Source organism: Apis laboriosa, unplaced genomic scaffold (genome assembly GCF_014066325.1).
Source record: "Apis laboriosa isolate Shangri-la unplaced genomic scaffold, ASM1406632v1 scaffold5_cov152, whole genome shotgun sequence".
NCBI classification, from domain to species: Eukaryota; Metazoa; Arthropoda; class Insecta; order Hymenoptera; family Apidae; genus Apis; species Apis laboriosa.
In genome coordinates this window covers 3,600,287-3,628,102 of record NW_025223857.1, presented here as the reverse complement: position 1 = coordinate 3,628,102, position 27,816 = coordinate 3,600,287, and the positions used below count along the sequence as shown (strand labels likewise).

The 27,816-nt window shown below is 38.5% G+C and overlaps 2 protein-coding genes across 9 annotated transcripts in view; one reads left to right on the top strand and one right to left on the bottom strand.

Annotated features, from left to right (window-relative positions):
• Positions 1–1,283: 1,283 nt before the first annotated feature.
• On the top strand, positions 1,284–3,150 carry LOC122718278 (meiotic recombination protein W68). Its single transcript, XM_043943171.1, has 4 exons — positions 1,284–1,399; positions 1,493–1,923; positions 2,163–2,520; positions 2,850–3,150. The coding sequence occupies exons 1-4, from the start codon at positions 1,284–1,286 to the stop codon at positions 3,148–3,150; spliced, it is 1,206 nt and encodes a 401-aa protein (XP_043799106.1).
• A 2,669-nt stretch (positions 3,151–5,819) lies between these two features.
• LOC122718126 (dipeptidyl aminopeptidase-like protein 6) overlaps positions 5,820–27,816 on the bottom strand; it is a 61,139-nt gene continuing 39,142 nt past the window's right edge. For 5 of the 8 annotated variants that reach the window (XM_043942844.1, XM_043942848.1, XM_043942845.1 and 2 more), the window contains 11 exons: positions 17,672–17,778; positions 15,911–16,109; positions 12,982–13,056; positions 12,409–12,461; positions 11,776–12,330; positions 11,277–11,595; positions 11,030–11,208; positions 10,738–10,960; positions 10,211–10,655; positions 9,903–10,108; positions 5,820–9,742 (listed from right to left, as the gene is read on the bottom strand). In XM_043942844.1, coding sequence (XP_043798779.1) covers positions 9,641–9,742; positions 9,903–10,108; positions 10,211–10,655; positions 10,738–10,960; positions 11,030–11,208; positions 11,277–11,595; positions 11,776–12,330; positions 12,409–12,461; positions 12,982–13,056; positions 15,911–16,109; positions 17,672–17,778 — 2,463 coding nt within the window. In that variant the 3' untranslated portion in view covers positions 5,820–9,640. Of the gene's footprint in view, positions 9,743–9,902; positions 10,109–10,210; positions 10,656–10,737; positions 10,961–11,029; positions 11,209–11,276; positions 11,596–11,775; positions 12,331–12,408; positions 12,462–12,981; positions 13,618–13,696; positions 13,840–15,910; positions 16,110–17,671; positions 17,781–26,467; positions 26,666–27,816 lie in introns of those variants that run through there. The other 3 variants (XM_043942849.1, XM_043942850.1, XM_043942851.1) reach the window with 3 other exon arrangements.

Here is a 27,816-nt window from a genome sequence, read left to right as displayed (position 1 = left end):
TTCTGGCTAAAATTTCGACTTTTGATTAGGAGAATATGATACGTGAAAAGGTGGCACGCGAAATTTTTCGTAAAATTCCAATTCTCAAAGATTTTAGCTAAAATTTCAACTTTTGATTAGGAGAATATGATACATGAAGAGGTGGCACGTGAAATTTTTCCTAAAATTCCAATTCTCAAAAATTCTGGTTAAAATTTCGACTTTTGATTAGGAGAATATGATATGTGTAGAGGTGGCACACGAAATTTTCACTTTTGATTAGAAGATTATAATTTGAATTTTATTTACTTAACGTAAATACTTACCTTTTATACTTACCTTAGATACTTACCTTTTATACTTACCTTTTGCAGCTTTTATTTGTGATGTTAATCTTTTTTTTTTTTTTTTTTACTGTTTCCTTAATTCTAATAATACTTACCTTTTATACTTACCTTTTTTGCATATTTTTCTGTTACTTCTAAAAATTTAGAAGTATACAGGATGGACTTTTAACTTTATCAACTGCAACATTTCAGTTGGTTTTGGTAATATGAAAAAATGGTTTAGATAAAATTGAAATAGTTTTAAGAGATTTATATTCTGATTACGAATTTTTTCTATAAATGAATATCTAAATAACATGCGAAAGTCAATATTATTTTTATAAATAGGATCATATATTTGTTAATGTGTTATTTGATGCTATTCATTATTCTCTATATAAAACTATTAAACCATTTATAGCAAAAAGTTATTAATTTAAGAAATATTTGATTATTTTTGATTATCGAATAAACTAATGATTTTTTTCTATAAATGATCTAATAGTTTTTTATAGAAATACATTGCATCTATGTATCAAGAAATATATAATCCTATTTAGAAAGACGAAATTGACTTTTATATTATCTCTATGCATTCATTTATGGAAAAATTAATAAAACTAGAATGTATTCTTCTCAAAATCATTCAATCATTTTATCTAAAATATTTTTTAATATTATCAAAACCAAACGAAATATTCCACGTGTTAAAGTTAGGTGGCCACTCTGAAAAATATACATACAGTATAAAATATATATATACGATATAAAAATACAGAAATATTTGTAAAATATACTTATATACGCATCTATACTTACGTATCTATTCCCTATATGGATGTTTCATTTCATGAAACATAGTTTCATAGTGATGAGCAACGATTATATTCTCTTATTTTCTCTTCAAAAAATATTCAAACTTTTCGCATATTATTATCGATAACAAAATATAGAATTAAATTACTTATTACAGACAAAATGTCAAAAATGAATAGAAACATGAGAATGGAAATATCCACTCACATTATCGATCAATTGGAAAACATTGAGGAAAAGAAAATCGATTTACCTGTGATAAATAATACAGAATTAAGGTGAAAAGAAGGAATTCTGAATCGATTATATCTCAATTAATCCTAAATCTTTTTAAGAATTAAAAAAATATTTACCATATTTACATTATCTAGGAAGCAATTAATAGCACGTATCGAAGACGTAACTTTAACAGTGATCGAACAAATATCTTCGGGTCGTCTACCTCAAATTTCGTATTCCCAACCACGAAATTATACTCAAACAGACGTTGAAACGAACGATCCTGAATCACAATTTTACGAAGAAGAACCTGAACGAAACACCGAAGAAACCGTAACGAAGGGAACGAGAAGAGTGACGCAAGACTTTGCTAGCAAAAGAGGCAAAGACAAGTTTGCTTTAATGATGACGGTGATGGCCACGGCGCATCGTTTGCTAATTACGAACACAACTCTCACGAGACGGTCCCTTTATTACGACCTGAAAAACGAGAGGACCTCGAATTTAGTTCCGGAGCAAAGATGCTTGGACCAAGCGGTACATCACGTTGCTAATTTGCTTAATTGCGCGCCATGGGAGCTCAGTGAGTCTTTTCTCTTTTAAAAAAATTCAATTTCGAATTGTAGCAAATTTCATCACTTGCTCAATTTCATAAATTCATAAATACTCCTGTATTTTTTTCTAAATCACAATTTTATCGTTATAATAGAAATAATTGCATAAAAGATATTTGAAAAAAATGGTCATTCTCTTCTCTTCGTATATATATATATATTTCTCTTCTCGCAAATGTATTTTCTATTTGAAAAATTGATCGTTCAGATTTATTGCCAACGTCGAAGGGACTGGTCGCAGGCGAATTAACCCTTACACTGGCCGACAATCGAATTATCGATTGCACCGTGGCAGGGGGCGCATTGATCCCTCACCTAGCCTCCAATGTAATTTCCGTTCGAAGCAAGGCCAAATTGGTGTTGATCGTTGAGAAGGATGCTGTCTTTCAAAAATTATTAGAAGACGATTGTACCTCTTCTTTGAATTGTATCCTGGTCACGGGGAAAGGATACCCGGATGTTGCCACGAGAATGCTTGTCAAACTGTTGTCCGAGAAATTGGAACTTCCGGTTTATATAATAGTCGACGCGGATCCTTTCGGCATCGACATCATGTGTGTTTACCGGTAAATTCAATCATCAAACAATACAAATTTTCGTGATAGATATTACAACGATATTACGATATTTCTAAATAAATGATATTTTAATATAATTGTTCTCAAAAAAGAAATAAAAATTACTCGTTCATAAATATAAATTAATACTTTTATTAACAAAAATTATTGAAAAGGATGTATCATACATCAAAGTGTATATTTATAAATATTTATAAAGTTATATATGTACAATAATGTTAAAAAAAGTAAAAATTTTTAATAAAAAGATCGACGTTAAGAAGAAAAATTAAAATGTTTACGATATATATTATAGAAAATTTCCTTTTGCAAATTAGTTTCGGCTCGGCCGCGTTATCCAGAGAGAGGGAGAGTTTGGCCTGTTCGAACGTACGATGGCTTGGAATACATCCGTCGGAATTGCTCGCTTTGGGTGTGAACACCGCCCCCCTCACCGAATTCGATTTATCGAAATTGACAGCCCTCGAAGGCAGGCCTTATATGACTGACGCGTTTCTAAGAGAAGTTGGGGCGATGCGAAAGTTGGGAAAGGCGGAGATAGAGAACGTATCTTCCTCGAGAAAATTTCTGGTCTCTACTTATCTGCCTTGCAAGATCAAAGGAAACGATTACGTTTAATATTGAAAGATAATACAGATTAATTTATAACGAAAATTTATACTTACGTTTAATTGTATCCCTTTTGTGGAAGAATAATATATTATCCATGATAGTTTGATATTTTCGATGAAAGTGAAAAAAAAAAAAATGGAAATACTTTGTAAGAAGATATTTTTAATTAATTTATTGTAACGAATTTTCAATTTTGTTATATTGTATCTGTAAGAAAATTTTGTGTTTTGTTCATTAATTTGTTAATCTAAATAAATTTAAATAATATTACCTCGATATTTGAAGACTGCACTTTTTCATCAACTGGTAACTCGTTGATCTCTTCTAAATTTATTAATTCGGGAATCTTTCGAAAAGAGCCTAAATAAACTATACTGCTGTCCGATGATTGTTTCGAAAGAACGACCGTTTGACTCGACACCACTTTCGTGCCAATGTTTTGCACGCTCTTCGACCTGGTCGCGTAGAAATGCTCGCTTATTCTTAAAAATATATCAAACGACGAATGATGAAAAATCGATTGAATATTTTTTTAAAAATATTTATAATTATTTTACTTATGCTTTGCAAGATGAGAATGAACCTCTCGTTTGTTAATATTATTATTATTATTATGTCGCGTATTTATCAATTTTCTCGAACGTTTCTTTTTCCGATGCCGTCGTAAAGACATAATTTTCGATCACACAAGAACTATAACTGTTTTCGCAAGTTTTCGCAAAAATATTTTATGATTTTCTTTTCAAAATGTCAACGTCATTTGGAGAAACAAAAAGAAGAAATTAATCGGCGTTGTCCATTTGATTATCGATTCAAAGTAAGTTTCTAAATTGAAAGGAACAAAAGAGAACGACACGAGAGAGACTTCAGGTAATGTAACAGTTTATTGAAAACACTTTTTGTTTGCCCGTCAGGGGCGAGTCTCGCTGATATTAAAAAACGCAGAGTCTTAGTAACATGATTATCTCGTGGGTGTTTACGTGGAATTATTAACGATATCCGCGAAATCGGCGTTCTCGAAAATAGAATAACTCGTAAAGGAAACTTTCTATAAAATATTCTATCATTCGCGTTGAAATGAAAAATTAATCTTTAACACGTTGAACGATTTTTCCCCTGTGTAAAATGTACAACGCATCGTGACAGATTAGGAAGAATTATTAAAACTTATGATTTCCAAAATTTCTCAACATTGAACGTTAAACTTTAACGATTTACAAAAAGCTTTACAAAAAATAAAATTAACTTTTCAACCCGATTCGATCGTTCGAATCAGTGTTATCAGTGTTTTACGGGAACAGAGTGGATATACTTTGGCCGATTTCGTGGATGTTCGGTCTCCAGGTCCGTGCGAATATCGTAAAAAACCGTGTGGAAACACAATCCGCGTGCCCTCGTCTCCCACGAGAAACATATCGAGAACGCACTTCTCTTATCTCGAACGATTAATTAACGCTCGCTTGATGATCCGAGCGGATATTATATAAAAAACAATTGTCCGATCGCGTCGGCCACACTCGCGGAGCACGATCGAATTCAACGAGTCGTTGGCCAGATATTTCGACTCAACGCTTCCGAGTGTACTGATCGATTGAACCGTATCTCTGATCATTCAGACGTAGTTTCGAGATGCTGTCCGCATCGAGGAGTCTGATATACGTAATATAACGTGATTGAGTAAAGGCCGGGCTAACCGGGTCCGAGGTCGTCGAACAATGCGAACATCGATACGATTGATTACTTCCTTTCACATACATTTGACATATATCGAGTATCGGAAGTATATTTGAGAGTGAGCCAATTTCGTCGATCGATTTCATTGATCGTGGAAAAATAATCCTTATGGTTAATAAGTTTCTCTAAATTTGATTGTTTAATTAACACGATATTTTATTCGTAATTCATACGAATATTTTATATAAGAATTGAAGGTTCGTTTAAGTTTGAAAATGTTCGTTAAAGATGCAAATATTCGAATGGTATTAATGGTATAATTATCGTATGAAAAGGATAATTTGATATTTGAATATCGATTCAAGAGTTAAAAATATAGGTTAGGTGAAAAGTTGCGCAGTCGGTATTGTCGTAAACGAGAAGATATATACGAAGGAAATTAAGTGAATACAATAATAACGTTTCAATTTTTTCTTAATCCGTTAACGTTAAATTCATGTTCGAATTTAATCACGTTTTCCGATATATTATATTCCATACGAGGAATGCTTTTTAAAAAACGTTCGTCTTTAAAAGAGTTTTAAAACGATCGCACAATTGAGAGAAACATTGAGAAATATACAAGGAAGAGATCGTATTTTCGACGAACTAGAAACTAGCTAATACATTTAGAATAACAATTTAGTAACAACAATTTCAAGAATCCTGAAGAAATCGTTTGAGCATCGCTTTTACCATTTATTTTAATTAACATCGATTATCGTCGAGAGACTCGGACTCGGTTCGAAGGGCCTTTTACTCGAACAAAATTTCGTTTATCGATAATATCTTATCTATTAATACCTCGATGTTCGAGTAGACGTTAAAAAACAACGTCTAATTCGAATAATAATCGTCAATCTGAGATATCACAGATTATCCAAATAATTTCAATTAGTCGCCTTATTAATTATTATCGATTAATTTTCTCCGTTACGAATAACACAAACGCTCGCGATTTCTTCTTATTTTATTTTATTTTTATTTTTTTCTATTTTTTTCCATCGTCATCTCGAAATCGTTGAACGTCGACGGGCGATTTCGCGTGGTCGGACATGCGAATCATTAATCGATATAAATAATTCGCTGAAATTCGTCCGAAATTTTCGCACGGGCCCGATACATTAAACTCGAGTCTTCCGCGTCAATTGCAATAATTTACGATGTCCTGCGTGTGTGTCTTCTCTTTCTCTGTGTGTCGCATTTATTTATTTTTTTTTTCCTCTTTATTGTATAATATATATATATATTTTTTCTTTTTTTTATTTTTAATTTAATTCTCTTTAGCCTAGCGGCGATAATACGTTACCAAAAGCTTATAGATACCCTTATGCGCTGCTACCAAGGTTTTCATTTTTATTTATTTTTTTTTTTTAGTTTCCTTACGACTTTAATTCCACTTTAGTTCCAATCGCATGCCTACAATTCCTTCTTACACTTATCCATATTATTACACCGTCCGTTTTGCAGTTGTTCCGTTTGCAATTGTATTATTATTTCTCTTTATTTTTATTGCGTGCCTGCCGTGTTCGTGAGACCGATACTTACGCCTACGTTTAATGTTTTTCGCCGCACTTTTTGCCGTTTATTATAAGTTAATAATTGATTGCGATTTGCACACTCTCACTCACTCTCACTCATTCTTCTACTCTCTTTCTTCCGTTCATCCAATCTTCCTTCACGTTCCCTTCAAGGAAGATTACTCACGAAAAAATGAACTTTTACAATGTGGTTTAACACTAATGCGTGTCTGTCCTTGTCGCGCGACCAAGGAACCCCTCGAGAAGAATTTCAATTTCCTTTTTATTCTTATTCAATGCCATTTATCATGAAAATCACAGTGGAAAAACTTGAGAAAGTAAGAAACATTATTTTAATTTTTACAAGAACAATTATTTACGATTCTAAGTCTTTCACGTTTTAATATATATATCGATATAAAACAAAACAAATTGAATCGACAAAAGGCTGCTTATATCAAATTTTTCTTCTATAATTTCCATTAATTTCCAATTTAATTCATTTCTCGAGGAAAACGCCTCGATTCGAATTTACTCTTTCTCGAGGAAAGATTCCTTGATCGGGCGCGGTTTCACTTTTTTTTGTACTCTCTACGATCGACATCAAGCACGTAATTTCGATCTAATCGATTTGCCACGTCTACTATCCGTACACGATCGAAGGGTATCTCTTCTAATTCAATCCCTTCGACCCATCGCCGAGGTCCTCAGCCACGCCAATCAATCACGTGGACGAATCATCATCGATCACTCATCTCTAAGAATTCATTAATTATTATTAGGTAAATTTCTTCATCCTCTCCGTTTTTTTTTTTTCTCTATTTATTATCGTTTGATTAGTTGCACTAGCCTTGATTGTCGGCATTTAAGGGCTGCTTGGCAGGCAGCGTTTATGGCGACGTGCGACTCTCTTCGTTCGAGCGCGATATAGTTTGTTCGATTATTATTATTATTATTTTTTTTTTTTCCTCTTATAAGTTCTCTCTTTATCAACCGCGAAAATTGTCCTGTTTCGATCGAACTTACGAGCAACATCGAAAAACTTGTCACACCTTCTCGATAACCCGAATTCGATCCAGAGTTATGATAGGAATAATTCGGAACAAGTTCGAATCGATTCACGGTACAAATTTGAAAAGACACATAGAGATACAATTATGTTAACTATGGATCGATTTCGTGCGACGAGAAGGGTCGAAGAATATATCGTGGAAACGGGAGTCCCGCAAGATCGATCGATCCCGAACGATTATCCTCCAACATCAACCGCGTCTGAACGAACATCGATCTTCCACCACGTCGATCTAGAGTGGCCTGAAGGAGTTTTCCTCGAATTCCAGATCATCGATCATCGATCATCAATCGACGACTCGAAGTTTATCGACCGACCGATCCTCCACGCGTTATAACATTCTTCCATTTCCTTTTTTTTAGATTCTTCGATCTTCTAAAATTTTCCATACGATCTATACTTCTAGGATCTACTTCGAATTCTGGATTCCTAAGATCCTCTTCAGGCCGCTCCCCAGGATCGATGTTTTTTGTGATCGAGAGAAAGGAATACGATAAAGGAATACACGTTGCCCTCGACGACGAGGTCCCTTTCCTTTCGAACGAGCTAAAGTATACGAGGTGAAACCTGAACGAGGTTATCCTAAAGCTTCGCGTCGCGCTTAACTTACTTAATTAATAGTTATTTAATCTGAAAACTGTATTGTGTTATAGTACAACTTAGCGATATATAATACAACAAACGATCAACGACAAACGGGAAACACGCTCGAACCTCGTCGAGGGGGGGAACGTTTTCCTGCACCAAGGGAATTCGTTTCAAAGAGACACGGATATATACAAATATCGAAGAATCAAACGGTAGAAAGAATTCGTGTGTTGGTGTGTGCGTGTATTTATGTACGTATATATATATATATATATATAAATATATATATGGATAACGATGGAAGGGCCAGGGAAATATCATTTTCCTCCCCTTTTTTCCTTCTCCTATTTTTTTCTTTTTTCTTTTTTATCTCCCCTTCACGTGTAACATCATTACATGATACTAGGCGCGAAGCTGTACACAACACAAAACTTAAGACTAGGCGTTCGTTTCTACCAAGGAAATAATGTGTGTATGTGTGTGTGTATGTGTGTGTATATGCGTGTCACGTCGGTACAGGAGATAGCCGGAGTTTCCACGACAAGGGGGGATCATGGTAGAGACCGATGCGCGGCGTAATCGAAGAGGGAGAAACGTCGCGAAGCGCGAGCTTGCAAGCTCTGCACGATGTGTCCGTATTCGATCTAAAGGCGACTCGTTCGCAGAGGCGGTCCTCGATGAAGAAGGCGATTGATGGATGGGCTTGCAAGCTTATCGACACAAGCTACTCGACATCCTCGGAAAGCGGAGCGATATACAAACGGCACCAATGTCTCGAGCAGAATGGCTGAATGCACGTGTGTATTTATGCGCGCGTGTGTGTGCATGCGTGTACGTGCCGATATAAAAAACGCGAGACGCGAACTTGCAAGCTCGCGCTAAGCTCGATACGCCCGGATTCGCTGAGATGTCGACACCTTCGCCGTGTCTCGAAGGTTTCGCTGTGTATAAAAAATGAGTTAGAGCTTGCAAGCTTGCGAGAGGCACGACGACACCGATTATTCACCGATTCTTCGCGAGACCTCGATCGAGGTCGAGGCGAGGATGGGGAGGCAAAGATGGTGTCCGGCCGCGATCGAATCGCGCCATTAATAGCTAGCTAGTGGCGCCATCTGGATGGATGGCCATCGGGATATAATAGGGGAGATCGTAGACTAGAAATTATGTTTGTATGTCCGCTTTCAGAGAGAGAGAGAAAGAGAGAGCAAAAGTGAAAGTTTGTCGGTAGCAAAGAGGAATCCGCAGGCTGATGCAGGTGGCTGATATACAACGGTTACTTATTAAACGGTTTACGTTTACTTATTATACAAACGCTAAGTTCACGCCTCATCCCCTGGCTCTGACTCAGGGACTAGCATTTTTTTCCCCCCCCCCCTCCCTTTTTAATCGGTTCGTTCACGCTATACGATTCACCGCTATACATTCCAGGACCGGGTTATTATTATTACTTTCCTCTTCTTCTTCTTCTTCTTCTTCTTCTATATATTCGAGCTACAGTCTAATCCTGAACGACGAGAGCCTTCTTGACGAGCATCCACATCCATCTGGGATGTATCAGAAGTAGGCGAGCTAGAGACAACGAGGGAGCGTTCGGCTTGAGGCACTAGGACGCGTCCAGGGCGAGGCACTCTGCGAGGAAGTCCTCTATGGAACGATAAGCGTGTTCCAACACGCCTGCCAAGGCGTGGTCTTCGTCCGCGTAACTCTGTACAATTAGACACGATTCAAAGTTACGAACTTTATCGATTCGACTCGGTCACGCGCCAGAGATGCGTAGAATCTAGCAGAATCGACGAAGCGTAGAACAAATAGATATATATATGTATTTCTGATAGAAGAGACTGGAAGGTTAGAGGATCACGTACCTGGTACCTGAAGATGATACCCGCTTCGGTCAGAGCCTTAGCGAAGGCGACACCGTGCGTATAAGGCGCTGTGAGGTCGGCTAGACCGTGAAGAAGGTAGAGACTGTGACTGGGCACCAACCTGGCGCGTTGGGTCAGGTCAGCCTCCACGTAACCTTTGTAGTTCTCTGCGGGAGCGCCAAGGACTCGCTCCGTGAACGCGGAATCTGCACGAAAAGATCAGGGGGGACTCTCATCCGGGAAACAGCAGTGTAAACAACCTCGATACAGTATACAGTCCAAGGAAATTATGTTTTTCGGCAACTCACTGTAGTAGAGCCAATCGGCGATAGGATTCACAGCGACGCCACACTTGAACACGTTCTCCTGGCTACCCAACACCATGGCGGTCACGTAGCCGCCGTATCCCCAACCCCACACACCCACCCTGGTCACGTCCAGGTACTTGAGAGTCTTGAGAAGATGCTTCAACACGGTCAACTGATCCTGAACTTCGACACCGCCGATTCTTCTGAACAGATCGCGCTTCCCTTGGCCTCTTGCTCCGCGCACGTCCAGCCTTACGTAGACCACGTCGTTGTGGCTCGACATGTACGTCCCCCAATCGATCTTGAACCGGTCGGTCACCGCCTCGCTACCTGGCCGACCGTTCACTTCCACCAGGACGGGGAACGCGGCGTCTCTCAGCTCCTCTCGCCACGAAGGTGGCAATAACAGTTGCACCTGAGCCTTCCATCCTTGGGGTAGAGACACCTAAAGGCGAGGGAACAATCAGTCAGGGATTTTAAAAATTGGAAACGGGTTCGGTGACGAAAAAATTACGTGGCGTAACAACCTCGAAGCTTCTTCGAGTTGGCAGCGCCAGTTGCGAAAGCTTGTCCCCTCTTTGGATCCTCGTGTCGTACAACACGCGGATCATCTTGTGGGTGGTGATCAGGTGTACAGCGGCCAGAGGGAGACCCGGACCTTCGCAGTAGAGGACGTAGTAGCCGGATGATTCGTTCTCCATCGGGGGGCTTACGGACGCGCCAAAGTGGGTGCAATTGGTGTAATAAAATCTGTAACGGGAGGATTATATAGGAATTGTTACAAATAATCGACGAGAGATAAGTGAAGAGATCGCTCACCTACTGCTCCACAGCACTTCGCCAAGGTCGCACGTGACGCACAACGGTTCGAGATGTCGAGGATCGTCAGCGGTGGGATCGCGAACTATGTAAAGATGTCTCTGACCGGGCCTCCTTTCCCTCGTGCCCAAATAGTACACCAAATGGGCCTTGGTGTCCCACGCTAAGATTTCACTCACCTTCGCGGAAGACGAGGAACAATAATGTAATGGAAACGCAAATTCGTAAAATTGGTTCTCGATCTAACCTCGTAACGGCCGTGAGACAACACTGCTATCCTCTGTTGAGTCAACGTCACGTGCTTGATGTGGGTGAAGTGTTCCTTGTCGCCCTCTTGAACGGCGGCCAGCAGTAGAAAGCTGTCCCCGTCCGGGGCGAACAGAGGATGAGGCTGCGCGTCTAACCACTGCCCTTCAGGCGCCCTCTCCGAATGAGTCTCCTCGCACTCCCACATTGGTGCTCGACAAGCGGTCACCAACGAGAGATTCTGCGACCTGGTCATCCAGACGACGGCAACCTGGGTCGAGTCGTCGCCCACCCAACCCGCGGATATCAGATAATATTCCCTGTGAGAGAGGGAACATCAACTGATCTTGCGTTTAAATTAAAACTTTATTCGACGCTTTTCGACTCGATTCTGATCAAATCGGAAGAAAGTATATATTTCAGACAAGAGATATAAATTGTTGGAGAAGAATTTTTTAACAGAATAAGAAGATACTTGTTCAAGATATTTCGGGACTTACTGTCCGTCCAAAGCGGTTGGCGGTTTCAACCTTATCCTGGAGAGGATGGTCGAGTTCGCTGTTCCGTTGATCGAGTTGGTCAAGTTGCCGAGCTCCATGATCCACAATTCGACCTCGGGATTTGGCGAGCCGGGAGTGGGGTATCTGACGGACCTCGAGGGCGGGAAGGAGCCTCTCCTAGGCGTGAACAGGGGGCTGGAGCTCGGCCCATCCTGACCCGGTTGCGTGCTGAACCAAGGGAATTCCAGGGCAGTGACCTTGGTGTCGTTGAACGAGGCGAAGAGGAGATGCGTGCCGTCGGAGCTAGGCCAGGCTGCTTCCGGCCGCGGCAACACCTCCTCCTGATACAACCAGTCCGGCACCCCGTTGTAAATCACCCCGGGTAAACCTGTGTCGGTTATCCTCGCGTCCTCTGCCGCCGAGGGCGCTATCCTCACGTAGATGTCGTTCTCGGATATCATCAGGATGCCGGACGTGTTGCCCAACCAGGCGGCGTGTTGCAGCCGCGTTTGCTGCATCCCCCTCGATGTGTGCAGACGGAGAGGCGTGTGGTGGCTGGAGAAGAAAGATGATAAGCAGAAGCGGAATTATTACGTGAAATTCGGGAGAAGAGGGGTTGGAAAGCTTGCTTACTCGTTCGTGACGTCGTAGACTGTGTAGTAAGCGGTGAAGGTATTCCTGTACACCTGAAAATGAATGGGGATTTTGTTATTTTAAGGAGAAAATTTTCTTGTCGACAATTAAAAATCAAAAGTGAAAAATGATCGTGAAAAATGCATAAAATGGTTGTGCATAACGACGACGACACTTGTAGTGAACATGTGTTGACAAAAAGTCGGATATTTGGAAATATTCATGACCCAATCGCGTGCGCGTCAGCTGCGATAGAATAAGAAATTTTCGTGGTATACACATGTCGCGTTACGAATTCAACGAATATTAAAAAATTAAATCGATTTCGAGAGCTCGTTTCGTTATATTTATATTTCTGTGATACAAATGTAAATGATTAAATAGAATGGAGTAAGAATAAAAGAGGAGCCGATTTTGCAATTCTTTTCAAAGCTCAATTATATAATATAAGAGGAGAAAGGAACAATATAATTTTAAAGTTAAAATTTCGATCGAATCGTATCTCTTTTCCTTTTCACCATTTAATGCAATCATTTTAACCAAGATTACGAGAATCATTCTTTCGTTACTCACCGGCTTGACATTGTGCTTAAACAACACGTAACGCAGATCGGCGCTGCACTGGTAGCCTTGGACGTTCAGCTGTCTCTGGAAATAAAGTCGGCCAAGATTTACTGGCTTATGCATTTTCCATTTCCCTCGGCTAGCGCGAACTTTACGATCGTTAACCGTCCTCGTAAAGTTAGCAGAGCTTCCAACTTTCCGGAACAACTCCTCGAAGCGCCGGTCCACGTGCAACGGCCTTTTAGATCAGACACCCCGTTAACGACACCGTTATTTTCCCAATCTATCATTAATTTTATCCTTATTTTCATCAACTCGACGATGTATTATTAAATTTATTTTCCAAATATCTTTCAAGTTTATCACTTTTTTCGAATTATTATTATTATTCTTTTCTATTGAATTTTCCAACGATCAATCGTTCGTTAATTTTAGTAAGTAAAATCTTTTTTCTTTTTTTCGAAACAATATCCAAAATAATCGTCCAATACTCGATATGAATGTGATCAAGATTTCACTAGCCCGATTAAACGATCACACTTCACTCGTCGAGGTTCAAGTCCTCCATCGTTCGATTTCGTTAACGTTATTAAAGCAAGCGAGAAGAGCCTCTTCCATCCGTCAACGAGCGCATCGAACGTTCTTCTGGAATCAGCAAAAGCATCGTCACCACTGCGTGCTCATTATCCAACCGACCCAACCGCAGTCAACCAACACTATTTACCCTCAATCGTATTCTCATATCCCTCATTGTCGGCCAAACGAGAACGATCCTTCGTTAACGAGTGGCAAATTGACGTTGTCGCTTCTCCAACAAAACCCTCCTCTTCCTCCTCCTCGAAATTATCCCTCCTCGTCCATTAACGACTGTTGGAACGATTTTCGCAATTTTTCCGTTTTCCGAAATTTATTTATACTCTTTCGTTGCCCTCCCTCCCCCCTCTCCTTTCCACCTATTTTTCCTCCTCTTTTTTCTTTTTCTTTTTCTTTTTCTTTTTTTTTTTTTTTTTTTTCGTTCCACGAGGCGATCATTTCCCGACCTCCCCACGGGCACGCGGGCATCATTTCGCCGAGCGGAAAATGCAATAGCGCCGAGGCGGACGAGGGAGCGACCCCCTTTTCTCTTGAATAAACCGAATACCTCGAACTTTGCCTTTATATATATATATAAAATATATATTTCGACTATATATATATATATACTACTCTCTTTTTGTTTTATGGCGCGCCGCGAGCTAAACCTCACCTCCACCGATAGATAAGAACGAAAGGACGTTTGATGTTAAGATCCCTTCATATCCTCTTCCTCCCTCCTTTTTTCATAATTATAAGCAGCAATTTTTCTCCTCCTCGTTTTCCCTTCCCAATTTGCATTTCTCGTCCGAATTAATGTCGCGAAAATATTGCTCGTTTGTTGAAATTTCTTCAATAATTTTAAGTTTATTCTTCTTCTACTATTTTATTAGTTATAATTTAGAAAATTAGAATTTATTTATCTTCTCTAATTCTCGTCTCGTATAATATAAAATGTCTTTCGTGTTATCAATCTCGCATATTTGGATTGGAATTAATTATCTGAGATTATCCTATTTTATTACGATTTATTACGATATTATTAATTTATTTTGAAAATTATACTTTGTTTATATATATATATATTATATTCTTCTCTCATCTTTTTATTAATCTCTCATTTGGATTAGAATATCGAACGAGATTACCGTCGTTGAAAGTTTTTTAAGAAAAACTGCTTTTTAATTGCGATTAACCTCGACGACGGCGATGAATTTCGCAAGGAATTGGTTCTCGCCTGTTTAATTAATCTCGTTCGCGCGATGAAATTTATGATCCTCTTTGGAGATTTGTTCAAGAAATTTTTTAAGCTTCAAGAAATTCTGATTAACAAAAAGAAATCGTTCGATCTAATTTTGAACCGCGAAATTGCATTAAAACTTGATTGAAGTTGGGAATCTTTTCTTCAAATACTTGCTCAACGCTGTGTGAACGAGGCCGTTGCACTTGGACGTTCGATTAATTAAGTCAGGACAATTTTAATTGTCGCGGCTGCTTCCGGGCCGAGCCAAGAATCTTTTCCTCCATTTCACTCCAATTTCTATCAACGTTTTTTTTAAATCTTTCAGCTTCATAAAGATGCATAGAGAGATTAAAATGCGATGCGCTGAGCTATGCAAATTCGTAACGAATTGTCTCGAAATTTCTTAGCCTACTTTGGAAAATGAAAATTGGTTCTCGTTTTGTTTGTTGCCAAAAAATATCGGATATTAATAAAATTTCGCAAGAAATATAGTAATATATATATATGTACACGAAAGTATCGACATTTGAATTAATAGGATTTTTAAAAAATGGACTCTATTGTTTTCTAATAATAGATGAATTAATGTTTTGCGCGCGCAATTTCGATTATTGTTCACCAAAGCTTTCAGACAAGTTGTCATGACAATTTTCGTTCGAATTTTCGCACGAATTGCCGAATTAGACATCCCATTTTTCGATGTGTCGAGAAAAAAAAAAATAAATTGAATCGATTCTCTCTTATTTTTAACTATTTTTTCGACTCGAACTTCGTGAAATATTATACGAAATATTCCTTTAATAACATTTCATAATCTAATTTCACGTAATCTAAAATATTCAACACGTTCACGATTCTTGCGAAATATTCGAGATAAAAATAAATTATGAACGAGTCACAAAGCAGAAAACGGAATATAAAAAAATCTTGTCTCGCGACTCATCTTTACAGAGAGAGAAAGAGAGAGAGAGAAAACCACACTAACGCGTCACTCGAATGCGTTAAAATAAAATCCTTCGTGCACTCTAATTTAACAGAGTGCACTCTAAACTCGATTCAAAGTTTAACCTCCCCCCAATATTCCCCCCTGGTGAATGTTATTCCGCGTCGCGTGATACGTACGAGCGTGTGATTAGAGACAAGAAGGGACACGGAATTGTTGCTTGTGTCCAGGAGTGTGAGGGAACCGTCGTCGGCCTGGTAGACAAACTTGTCGTGGGTTATCCAGGTCGGTGTTAACCTGTGCGGCGTCAGATCATCACGAAGGCACTCGTCTAACGTGAGCCGTCTGCCGCTCCAGTACAACAGCTCGTCCACGTACCTGAAAAGTTTCGTACCTCTAATTTGATAATAGCTCCTGCTGGAATATCGATTCGTTCAATATTCGATCACTTGCTATCCGAGTAAATAATATAGAAAGTTAAGTTGGAAAACCGCATTTTCAACCGGAAAGAAGTTTTTATCAAACCCCTCGAAACTTTGGTTATTATTAAATATTCGGATAATTCTTTAAAATTCCAATTATCTTATATCGTATAGAAATTTCGATCGACTAAAGTTTCTTAAGAGGAATTTCGCAATATGCGTCGAATATCCGATTTCTGATATTATCGATTGTTTTTATTAAATTTCCAATTTTTATTAATCCTCTTTACAATGTAATTGTAGCAAGTCTTGTTATTGATTTTCCTCCATAAATATAATATCGAGCGATGGAAAAATAGTTTCATAGAAAATTTTATTTCCTCAAAACTTTGGAATTTTGTATTCGCGTTGAATCCTCATTATTTCAACGTGGCAACGTTCCGATTGAATTAAAGAAATATTTACACGAAAGTTTCGATAAAATTCCAAAATTTTGCAACGCAACGTTGAATATTTTGAAAAAGAAAAATACGATTCTTCGAGAGAAATAACGAAATTTTATAAGATTAGCGGCTTTAAGTCACATCGATGCTCTTTAAAATTCTCGGGCTAAACTTCCGTGTTTGCGGCGCTAGATGGCGGTGTTCAGGGATCGAGAGAAAGAGCGGTGGGGGTTAATGTTACAGAAAGCGAAGGGATGTTCTCGTGGCTTTAAGGATGATAAAACGGGGATTTTCTGGCACGAACGAAGGCTGGACGTCCCGGGGAAGGATTTTCTCGCAAAAAAAAAAAAAAGAAGGAAATGAGCAAGGAGGTAAAAAGTGAAAGTCGAGCCGGTTCTTTGAATAAACTCGATGTTTGAACCTGTTCCAAGGCACCCTGATTAGTTCTCTTTTAGACCGTGTAAAAAAAACCTCGTTACGGGGTAAATATGAAACGCGGAAAGGAACTCTCTTCTCCCTAATAAACGAAATAATAACTTTGCCGTGAACATTTTTTATCCACGCGTAGTTGATCCATAACAGTGAGTTTGAGCATCCGGTATCCCGATGCTCGTAATTAGCTCCCGACGTATCATATTTCTATTCTCTTTTCTTCAAAGTGACCAATTAAAAATCGATGTTTCTTTCATTTCAATTTTTTCTCGTGAAATAATTTCGAACGAATCAAAATTAAGATTAAAATTAAAACTTGCTACTTCGTTAGAGATAATGAATAAAAAGAAAAAGAAAATAATAATAATAAGTTCACCCCTTAAAAAAGTTCCTCCCATGAAATCTCCCGGTGATATTTTCACGTCGATAAACCCAATCTCCCTTCGTAATTATTGCTCGTTAATACAAAGAAAGAATTCTCTCGAAGAAAACGTGAATCGAATCGGCAGGATTAATAATTTCACGAGTCTGGATAAAACCTCTATACCCGACTGTTGGGCTGCATTTCCCGCGGAAATACCGTAGAAAGGAGATCTAATAATAGGGTGGAGAAGAGGAAAAGGGGGAGGAAAAGGATACTCACCCGAGGAGGTAAATGGCCGTGACGATCCCGGCGATAACGAATCCGATGACCAAAAGCGAGAAGATTATGCTTCGCCAGTTGTGGCCACCCTCCGCGTACGTTAGATCCTGTGAACAGAGGCAGAGATCCTCCTCGTCAGCGATCGATCGATCGATCCCTCCCGCATCCTACATCTATATCAAATGCACAAGCCCGCATGCAATCCGAGAGAAGATGGGGAAGAACGAACGTTCACGGATCAAAACACGGTCCATGCACCATGGTAATTGGTTTGTTAGTTGGCCCGATCTTATTTTTCTTCCACCAGCAACGCCAAATTCCTGCGGTCACTTTTCTCCCCCTTTGGTTAAGATGCGGTGGATACCGGTGGTATTCAAGTGTGATTCATCGAAAGTAAAGCTCGTGTCAACCTCTTCTAGAATTATTCGAATTATTCGTTGAGAGGTAGATAGAGATTTCGAATCATGAATACGTTCATGAAACTACACACACCGCGCTTAATACGAAAAATTTCAAAATACAAAAAATTCCATATCCGATCTGAAAATATTAATTACATACCGAGAAAAAAGAATTAAATTTCTTTCCAACACGTTTATTTTCGCTCGATGGCGAGTCAAGAATATCGAAGGATCTCGGATATTGCATTCAGGTTATGTTGGCAACGCGACCATCCCCGCAGCTGTTTGCACGGCTAAGCCGGATAACACGTTCCACCCTGTGTAATACATAGCGGTGTCGACTGGATTTTCGGGACCTGTTTGAATCGTCACGCGCCCATACGCACACGCGTGTTTGCCCCCCCCCCCTTCGTGGGGGGGTGGAGTTATCGATTCGCCACTCCCCCTCCCCCGTAAACGCTGCTAATCCGCCCGATGCTTGTCTATCGAGAACGATCGTCGTGTGCAGCTTGGGCCATATTTATATGGGCTCGTATTTTACTCGCTTTTTTGGATCAATGTAGGCCTCTTCATAGGTCGAATTGTTTTTCGCCTCTATTCTCTTGCGTAGTTGAACGCGTATTTAACTTGTCCTCTCCAGAGAGGAGAACTAAGATTCTTGATATTAATACTGATCTATCCAACGTGTATAATAATCTTATATTAATTTCGAAAAGCGAAAAGTTCGATTTCTTCTTTTTTCTCTTCACGAAGATTATTATTGTTGATTAGCTTCGAGTCGTTCGATGACGTATCCCAGCACGATAAGAAATTTAAGAAAAATTCGCATCTCGAAGCTTCTCTTGCCGAAGCGTTAAATTTCCTCGAAATTTCCTTCCCTCGCCCCTCAATGTACAATTTAACACGCGTACGAAAGGAAAAAAATGGCGGAAGAAATCTCGTGTCGACTTTTAATTCTTTTTACCGTTTATTAAAATATAATGAAAATGCAGCCTCCTCCTTGCTCCCCCTTTTCTCGTCCCGATCGGTATCAGCATCAGGAGGACAGGATAATCGGTTTTCAACGACTTGTTTATCTCCACCACCATCGCTTTGTCTCATACTTTCCAATCTTTCTCCATCTCCCTCCCCCCCATTTTCGTCCTCCTTCTGTTTCTCATTTCGATTCCATTCTCCTCCCCCCCACACTCTAACGTCTCTTTCCAGTCGCGAGCTGCTGATCGATTCCTTTCGCCCCCTTTGAATTCCAAGCATGCAGCCGTGCACGTGCACACCCCATGTATATATATATATACATATAATGTTTTCGATACGCAGTAGTATCGAGGATGCATCACGATGAAACGTGACCGTCCAATGTTTATTTGTCTATCCGTTCGCCTCGATGCACTCTGAATTCCATCCTCCAATTGTTCTTTCTCGGATCGGTTCCACCCTATCTGATCATCCGTGCGAATGTATCGCGATATAAATTGACATGTTCGGTGGATGGCGCGCATCCGCCATTTTTTAAATCTAATTTTAAAAGTGGTTCGATCGCGTTTCACATGTTTTTTTTTTTAGTATTGGGTGTTTGACGAGAAGGGGTGGAAGATGATAATGGTTATCTCGAGTTGGTTAGGGATATAGTATCCCATCAGGGGATCGATTTTGTTCGCGATTTGGAAGGAATGCGTATGTTGTTGGAGAGCCGGCTGTGTTTGCAGTTGTGGGAAGATTGAATGTAGGCAATGCAGGTAATACTTTCCCCTTCCTGATCCACTTCTAAGCGAAAGAGCAACGTTGGATATCCGTTTGATGCGAATCCACAAGATTCGACAGCTGTGGAAACTCGTGATATTTCGATAGAATAGTGAAAAAGTATATTTTATATTGTATCTCTTTTGTATCTCGCTCGTATATGCTTAATAATACGAAATTTTGAGAAATCTATTACATATATTGTACAGATATGCGGAATGTCATGTACAGAATTCCCAAATATCACGTAACATTTTTATATTGGAAATTTGATCCTTCGACCTTATGGTTGTCATCTTCAGATTTCTAGCATATGTCTCTTGGGCATTTTATATATATATATATATATACACGCGATGCATTGTGAATTTCGTGTGTCGCATCTGATATATCAATCGAACGTTAAAATTCTTGTCTGGATATCTCGAATAAATTGACACAAGCTTGATAAAAAATAACGCGTACATTTCAACCCGTATTATAATGTAATTAATCTCTCGCGTTATTTCATATTTTAATATAGCCAAATTATTTAAAAATAAATAAATAAAATATATAAATGCATACGAGATTAAAACCAATTAACATAAACTGGATAATTGTACGCATTAATACACGAAAAAATAGGGGCAGGCAGTGGACGTCAAAGAAAAATCCATCTGGAATAAAAAGCACGCGAGATTGCTCCATCGTGGATGCATTTTAAGAGCGTTCACGCGAGAAAGCCGAGCGGAAACGTGTTCCAAAGTTGCGGCAAACACGTCCACCGCCGCCTCGCGTAGAATAGTAAAATAACGGTGTTACAACACCGTCACGATGGTGTTACCATGATGCAGGCAAATGTGGAGGGGGGACGAGTAGAGTGCGCGAGGAAAATATATTCCTCGTACGACGATAGCTCGATCGTGGCAAGGAAAATATTCGGTAGGGTAATAATCGTATATAATCGTATATAAATGTACACTTTTTCCGATTGTGATGCTCTTGGAATCGATAGAAAGATAATTTTACCATAGTTGGATCGTAATTTTTTTTTTTTCTTCCCATTTTCTTCGAATTATTCGAGTGGGAAAAATTTATTTTTTTGCGATCTCTCTTGATTGAGAATTTGTGGAGCAGCCCACAAATCGAAACAATCTGATTTGAGAAAACAGGGTTGAAAACAAGTGGAAATGAAAAACTGTAAGCTTCCCTTCTCGAATAAATTTGAATTCGAATGGAGGTATTATCCTTCTTCGTAAAGATGAAACCGATTTAAATATAATTCATACCTCATCTGTTTCTGTTATTCAAATTCCGTTCCTCGTTATGAACGGTCCACTGTTCAAAATTCAGGAGGACATTGAAACTTTCTTCGCTTTGTTAAGTCGTCACGTAATTCTCCGTTTCCTTAATTCCTTCACTTCTCAAATTTTATAAAAATTTCCCCTTTCGTGGAAGACGAAAATTTTTTTCCTTCCCCCATAATATAATTCTCTTGATAAACTCTCATCCATCTCGTTCAAAAATTTTCTTCATAGAAGACAGTAAGATTTCTGAGAATATTTTTCAAGTTCATCATTATTTTTTATCATTATTTTTCTCGATAAATTCTCATCGTCCACTCGGAAAAATCTTCTTTTTCAATAAAAATGACCGCGTTAAACAGCTAATTCTAAGGTAAACACGTGTCACGTTTTCGTCCCCGTGATGCATCGATCCTCGACACACGTTCAACACGAACGATCTTCCAAAGGGATTTAGATTTAGTTTTCTATATCTGACTGACGGTCTCTGGTTTATATTCCATCAACAACACATCTTCTACGTGCACCCGGCCAGAAATTGGAACCATCGATTCTCGCATGCGAAATGCGAATTTCGATTATTGCGCTCTCTCTTTTTCCCGAATTCAACGAGTAAAAGCGAGCAGCCACGTTATGCTGAGTCGATCATTGTCTTCGAATTTAATCGAGCATGGGGATAATGGAAACGATAGATTCCTCCACGCCGAATAATTTTGCTGATAATTAGAATCCTCGTCATGGTTTCCTCGATAATGACTCGCTCGTGTTCCATTCGAACGAGAAATATATGTCTTAGATTATTCGCTCCATCCTTTTTCATGATTCGAATTTTATCTTTTTCTTTGTTTCTTTTAATGCATACACTTTATTTTTTTAATTTTCTAATGGTAGATCGATAAAGATTGTTTTAATTAATTATCATCTAAATGCTGTGTGTGCATCAATCTGAAACGCATATATTTCAGAGAGACGTCTGCACGATTTCGCAACAAATCTCACACCGCAGCCGTTCCCTGCACCATTTCACGCCCAACTTCGATCTACTTTCCAACGATATTACATTCCATCTACAACCACCCCCGCGTACGCTTCTTATCTAATCCAAATTTTTCATCCCCTCCTTCGACACCTCGCCGCCCGGAATCCAATTTCCATTCGACCAAAACAACCGCCTCTCTAACGTACGAGTCCATCCAACTTTCACAGTTTTGCGATACGTAACTTCTGGTTCACCTGCACTCGTTGCGAATAATCCCACGCGCTAATGTATTTACGAACGATGGAAGAAGTGAGAAAGGGATCCATTTTCAAAAAACTTCCAAAAAACTTTTCGAACTAACTTTTTTGATCTCTCGTCGATATTCTCGAAGGAATGGCGGCTCGGATGAGAAATTAATTGGTGCAACACGATTAGATGGCAATGTATTCGTGGAATTATGTTTGGAGGGTCGATAGAGGCTGAAACAAAAGTCGATCAGAACTTATTTATTAAGTTGGTTTAAGTTCGAAGCACGAGGCAAGAACAGATTATAATCGACATTTTTGTACGTCATCTATAAATATTTTATGAATTTCATATAACGTATATGTCCTGTATATGCGTGAATTAATTTACGTTTTACTTGTTCACGTTGCGCGATCAAGAAAATTTTTGCATGCTCAAAGAAGATAGACATTTTGAAAATTTTATAATTATTCAATATAACTTCTTACTTTCTTAGATCGAATCTATTTTCATAAAGCGAGCTTACTTTAATCCCACCACGTGTCCAGTCCGCTGTTATACCCTCGCGTCACATAAAGAGATCAAGAGATCACGAGGACATCCGGGTGGTCCCTTGGATTTGGGGCCACCAGTCCAATCATTGCGATCCCTCCTGCACGAATTGCGCGTTATCGATCCGCCTGTTATTTACTTTTTTCTTTCTTTCTTTCTTTCTTTCTTTCTTCCTTCCTTTCTATTTTTAGTGAAAAGAAATCTGGATAAAGATAAACGAGAAACGCCTCTCGAACGGCTTGCGCATTTCTCAGAAGAAAATGCGCATGGATTTCGCTTTTGTCGCGAGGTTTATATAAGGTTTTCCTTCTCATTGTCGATGGATCACAATAGTTCGTGGTGGTGTGATCGCGTGATTGCACGCGAGAAAAGGTCGTCGAGTCGGTGGTTTAAGGTTCCGAATAATTCGAGGGAGGTGGTATAGTATCGAGCAATTCTTGCATAATGCGGTATTATATAGTTTTGAACGTTAACGGAATGTTGAATTTAAAACAAAATGAAGATTTCGCGGAAGTGGAAATGGGATAAAGATTGGGAAATGAAATAAGGAAGATAAGGAAGGTGTATTGTGCAAGTGGCGTTTATGCAAATTTGTGTTTTCACGCGTGGATCGAAATAGAAGTTCACCTTCTAAATGTTTTACCTTGGGTATTTTAAGTTTTATACTCTGTGTATTTTTGTTTGAATTTTATATCCTTAAGAATCTTTACTATCCAAGCGTGAATAGGTGAATTATATAAATAGATTTTTTAACTTAATGAAAAAAAAATTCATTCACCGGTATTCGTTTCTGCAACATGCATGCAAGGATAAAGGAAAAATCCGATTTCGATGGAATTTCATGCGAAAAAATATTAATTTAAGGATTACGAGAGAGGATCGTTATTATAAATAAATATACGAAGAATTAAATTTCCCATAAATGCAACATAAACATCCAATGCAATATTCCAATTAATTATCCACACATTGTCGTTTATTTACACGTATAAATTTACGCGTAGAAATAAACCGGTGAGCGTTTTATCACAGTTTTAAATTTGGAATCGCAGAGTTTATTTTGAAATGCTTCGAGCCTTGACACCTGTCAAATCTCTCTCACTTTTTCTTCAACATTGATTTGAAACGATTTCTTCGCCCACCATTGGACGACGTAGCTGAAAAACACAGAAAGCGATCGAAAACGTATCGAAAATAACCCTGAGCTTAAAAGATTTCCAATTTGTCCAATTTCTATCCATTGTAATTGTAACGCAATATTAATTCCTCCTCTAATTTCCTCTCAACTACGAAACCCTTTCGAAACTGAAGATCCATTCAATCGAAATAAAATAGCAGAACGATCTCTCGCAAGATGATAATTGAAAAATCGTTCGACGAACGGTTCGTTAAGAAACGGATGATCCATGCGAGGAGAAGATGAGACCAATCTTTCTTTCCTTCTCGTCCAATTTCATTCACGGTTAAACGGAAAATTTCGCGATGGATAATCTTTAAATACGTTTTATTCGAGGATATCGGCTTTATCGAGGATTCCACGAGTTTTCAGAATTATACGTTTCCTCCTCCTCCTCCTCTTCCTTCGTCGCTGCAAAAATTTTTCATCGAAAACTTGCATACCCTCGTTTCGAATTCTCGCAGGGAGATGCACACCCGGATCGATCGATTTTCGAAGACTGATTGAAATTTCGCGAAAGATGGCGAGGGACTCGTTTTTCTTCTTTTTTCTTCTTTTGAAGAGGAAAGTTTGTTGCAAGCTAATTGAACCTGGCTTGTTATCCTCGAGGGACAGAAAGATTGCACTCGAGAATTATCGTGGAACACTTGAGAAAATACTGACCCCGTAGCTTCTGATTCGATGATAAAAGTGAACTCGGCGAGGCGGCGTTTATAGATTCGCGCGGTTAAATTTGTACTTCGTGCCCGCCGAGCTCATCGACGTCTTTATTTCAAACGATATGTATATTTTTGCTATCGTTAACCCAATTAAAGCTTCTCTCGTCGAAAGAAATAAATCGTAATTTTCGTCGCGACTTGGCGTAAACTCGAAAAATTTCATCTCGACGAATGTTTTGAATCTATTCATAGAACACTGATGATAGATTATTATGCGTTCGAATTGCTCAAGTTTCAATATACTTTTCGAATAATTTTTTCTCTGTGTCATTGTACAAGTTACATTAAACAAATGTGTGTGTGATTTCATCCTCTCGTGATCTCTCAAAAAAAATTATTTCGTACAATCGTATCATATTATTTAATCATAAAATTCCGTTTATATTATATTAATTAATTGTTACATTAATATTTTGTAATATTGTTCAAATATTTTCGCGAGTGTAAAAATTTTAATACACTGTTATTAGAAGCACTGTTTCGAGATTGGTCTAATTTTAAATCGCTTGTACATAGTGAAAATGTTAAGTTAATCTATCACTGTCCATCAATATGCAAAGTGAACGGATTATCTTCGAGGACTAATAATTCCTTGCTCGAAGTCAGCCCGTCGGAAGACGTTAATCTGTCCAACATCGAACTGTAATATCGTGTGGACGTGGTTTCTGTTCTGCGACGTTAACGAGACAAGCGTGTAGTTGCTGCCAAAATGCTGGTACAAGCCAAAATGTTGAGCAATAACGAAGAATCTTCTGAATTACGTGTATTGTGTGTGTGTTCATGATTTTCCACGAAATCGAGCTCGAAATATTTGTTTTCATTCGAAATTTCGTGGAACTGTAAACTCTGTTGTGTATCCATTGATGAATGATCACTGTAACCGTGTTTATTTCAATTTTATCATCATATATATATATATATTATTATTGAACTTTCATTTTTTGAATAATATTGTATCGTAATAAAAAATTAATATTCAATAATGATTGGACTGTTTGTTCATTTATGATAAATTTAAAAAAGGTACATAAACGTACAGTACGCATAAAATACAAGAATAAAAATACGAAATGTTTGAAACACGTTTAAAGAGTTAGTTTAAAAGTGTAATGAGTATAAGCCACGTAATCTGAAAATTATCTTCGTCGTACAAATTTTCGATTAAGAAAAGAGTCAATTGAACAACAATTTAATATCGACTTATCGATTCGTCCGAGTGAAAATTTAAACAATGAAAAAGATTCGTGACCTACATAAGTTACTTTCTCGAAGACTTATACACTCGATCGATTTTTAAACCATCCATTTACGTTTTCAAAAATACACAAGCATGCACAAGTCCCCATCCGATTATTAACAATCGCCAAAAAAAAAAAGATAAATAAAAATTTCATAGACAAACTTTCCATATAAAATAATCAAAAATCGAAGAAAAAAGAAAGAAAAAAAATACGACCATACATATATATATATATATACGCACGATTATAGAACGTTGGAAAAAACATGGCGAACATAGGTTACAACACGAAGCACGTAGAAACAAGAGCAAACAAAATCACACCCAAGACAATAACGAGATATCAAACAAACGAAGCTTTCATCCCCCGCAAACCGCACAGAGTATACGAAATGTTCGAAAAGCGATTTAATCGAAATATTATATAGATAGATAGAATCGAAATAGCTTGCTTATCTTCCGACAAATTGAGCGGCGTGTTGGCCATCGCTGCTCCTCCTCCTCCTCCTCCTTCGTTTCCAGAACTTCTGGATCCGATCAGAAATAGAACGCGAATCAACGCGACGTTTCACCGACGGAGAAACGATTACGAAGAACCGCGCCACGCATCGCTCCTCTTTACGAATTCGCGTATTGTAAAGGCGGATAACGAGCCAACTTAATCCTTCGTCATCGAGCGGCAAGCCTCGACTGAAGAAGAATCTTTCTGCCAGACTTTCTGGCTCATTGCCCTTCCACACCTCGGCGTTCTCTTTGTCCCTCACCGATGCGCCTCTCTCTTAACGTGTTATAAATTATATACACAGGCTATAAGCTCTCGCGTAGTGGAAATCGTTGACAGCACTCTCTTTTTCCCTCCCTCCCTTCCTCTCTTTTTTTTCCCTTCACCCTTCGAGGTGATGAATCGGCGGGGATCGCGGACAGAGAGCGATCGATAGAGCGAAGCTGGGATGTTGGGATGACGATGATGACGACGATGATGATGATGGGATGGGAGAGGAGGGGAGAGTATCGATTTCGGCAGGGATATCGATTTTGGATTACGTCACGGTTTCGTTTAATCGTCACAGGGATTTCGGTCGAAAGTGTTCGGATAAAAGTGCAATAACAACGTTTGGGATAACGATGTTTTGATTCTCTCTTTTTTTTTCTTTCTTTTTTTTTTTTTTTTTTTTTTTTTTTTNTTTTTTTTTTTTTTTTTGCGATAGATTAAACAAATTTGCGAACCTTTCGCAGATGAATTAGCGGTGACGGTTAATGGAAGTGTTGCGAGGATATAGAGAGGTAAATTAGCGCGTTGGAAATCCTTGGATGAAATTTTCCGCAAAGTTAATTTCGACTATAAATAACCGTGACGGTATTTTTCAACTTTTTTTTGAACCCCCGTTTCATATCAGCCAAATAACCCGTGAACCTTTTCCCTCATTGATTCGCGTGAAAATCAGTCGTGTTAATAATAGAGTGTCGTAATAAATTCTCCTAAAAAAAAAGAAAAAAATAGTTTTGTAAAAATAACCGCCTTTGTATCCAAAAATTGAATTAATATATATATATATATACGTCGAATATCGTTATCAAATTGATATATTTCTCGATTGATCAATTTCTATACGTATATCTAAAAAAAAAAATCTCGAACTCTCAAACGTCGTTTCATCACATCTCTCAAAAACTCTTGTATCAAAAGTTTCAAAAAAATGCAACAAAGTCAAGGTCGCGTCGATTTCGATCACGAAAGGAGGGCAGAAAGAAAAGAAATTAAGAAAAAGAAAAAACGGTGTGCAAGCTCACCAACGTTCCCTGGA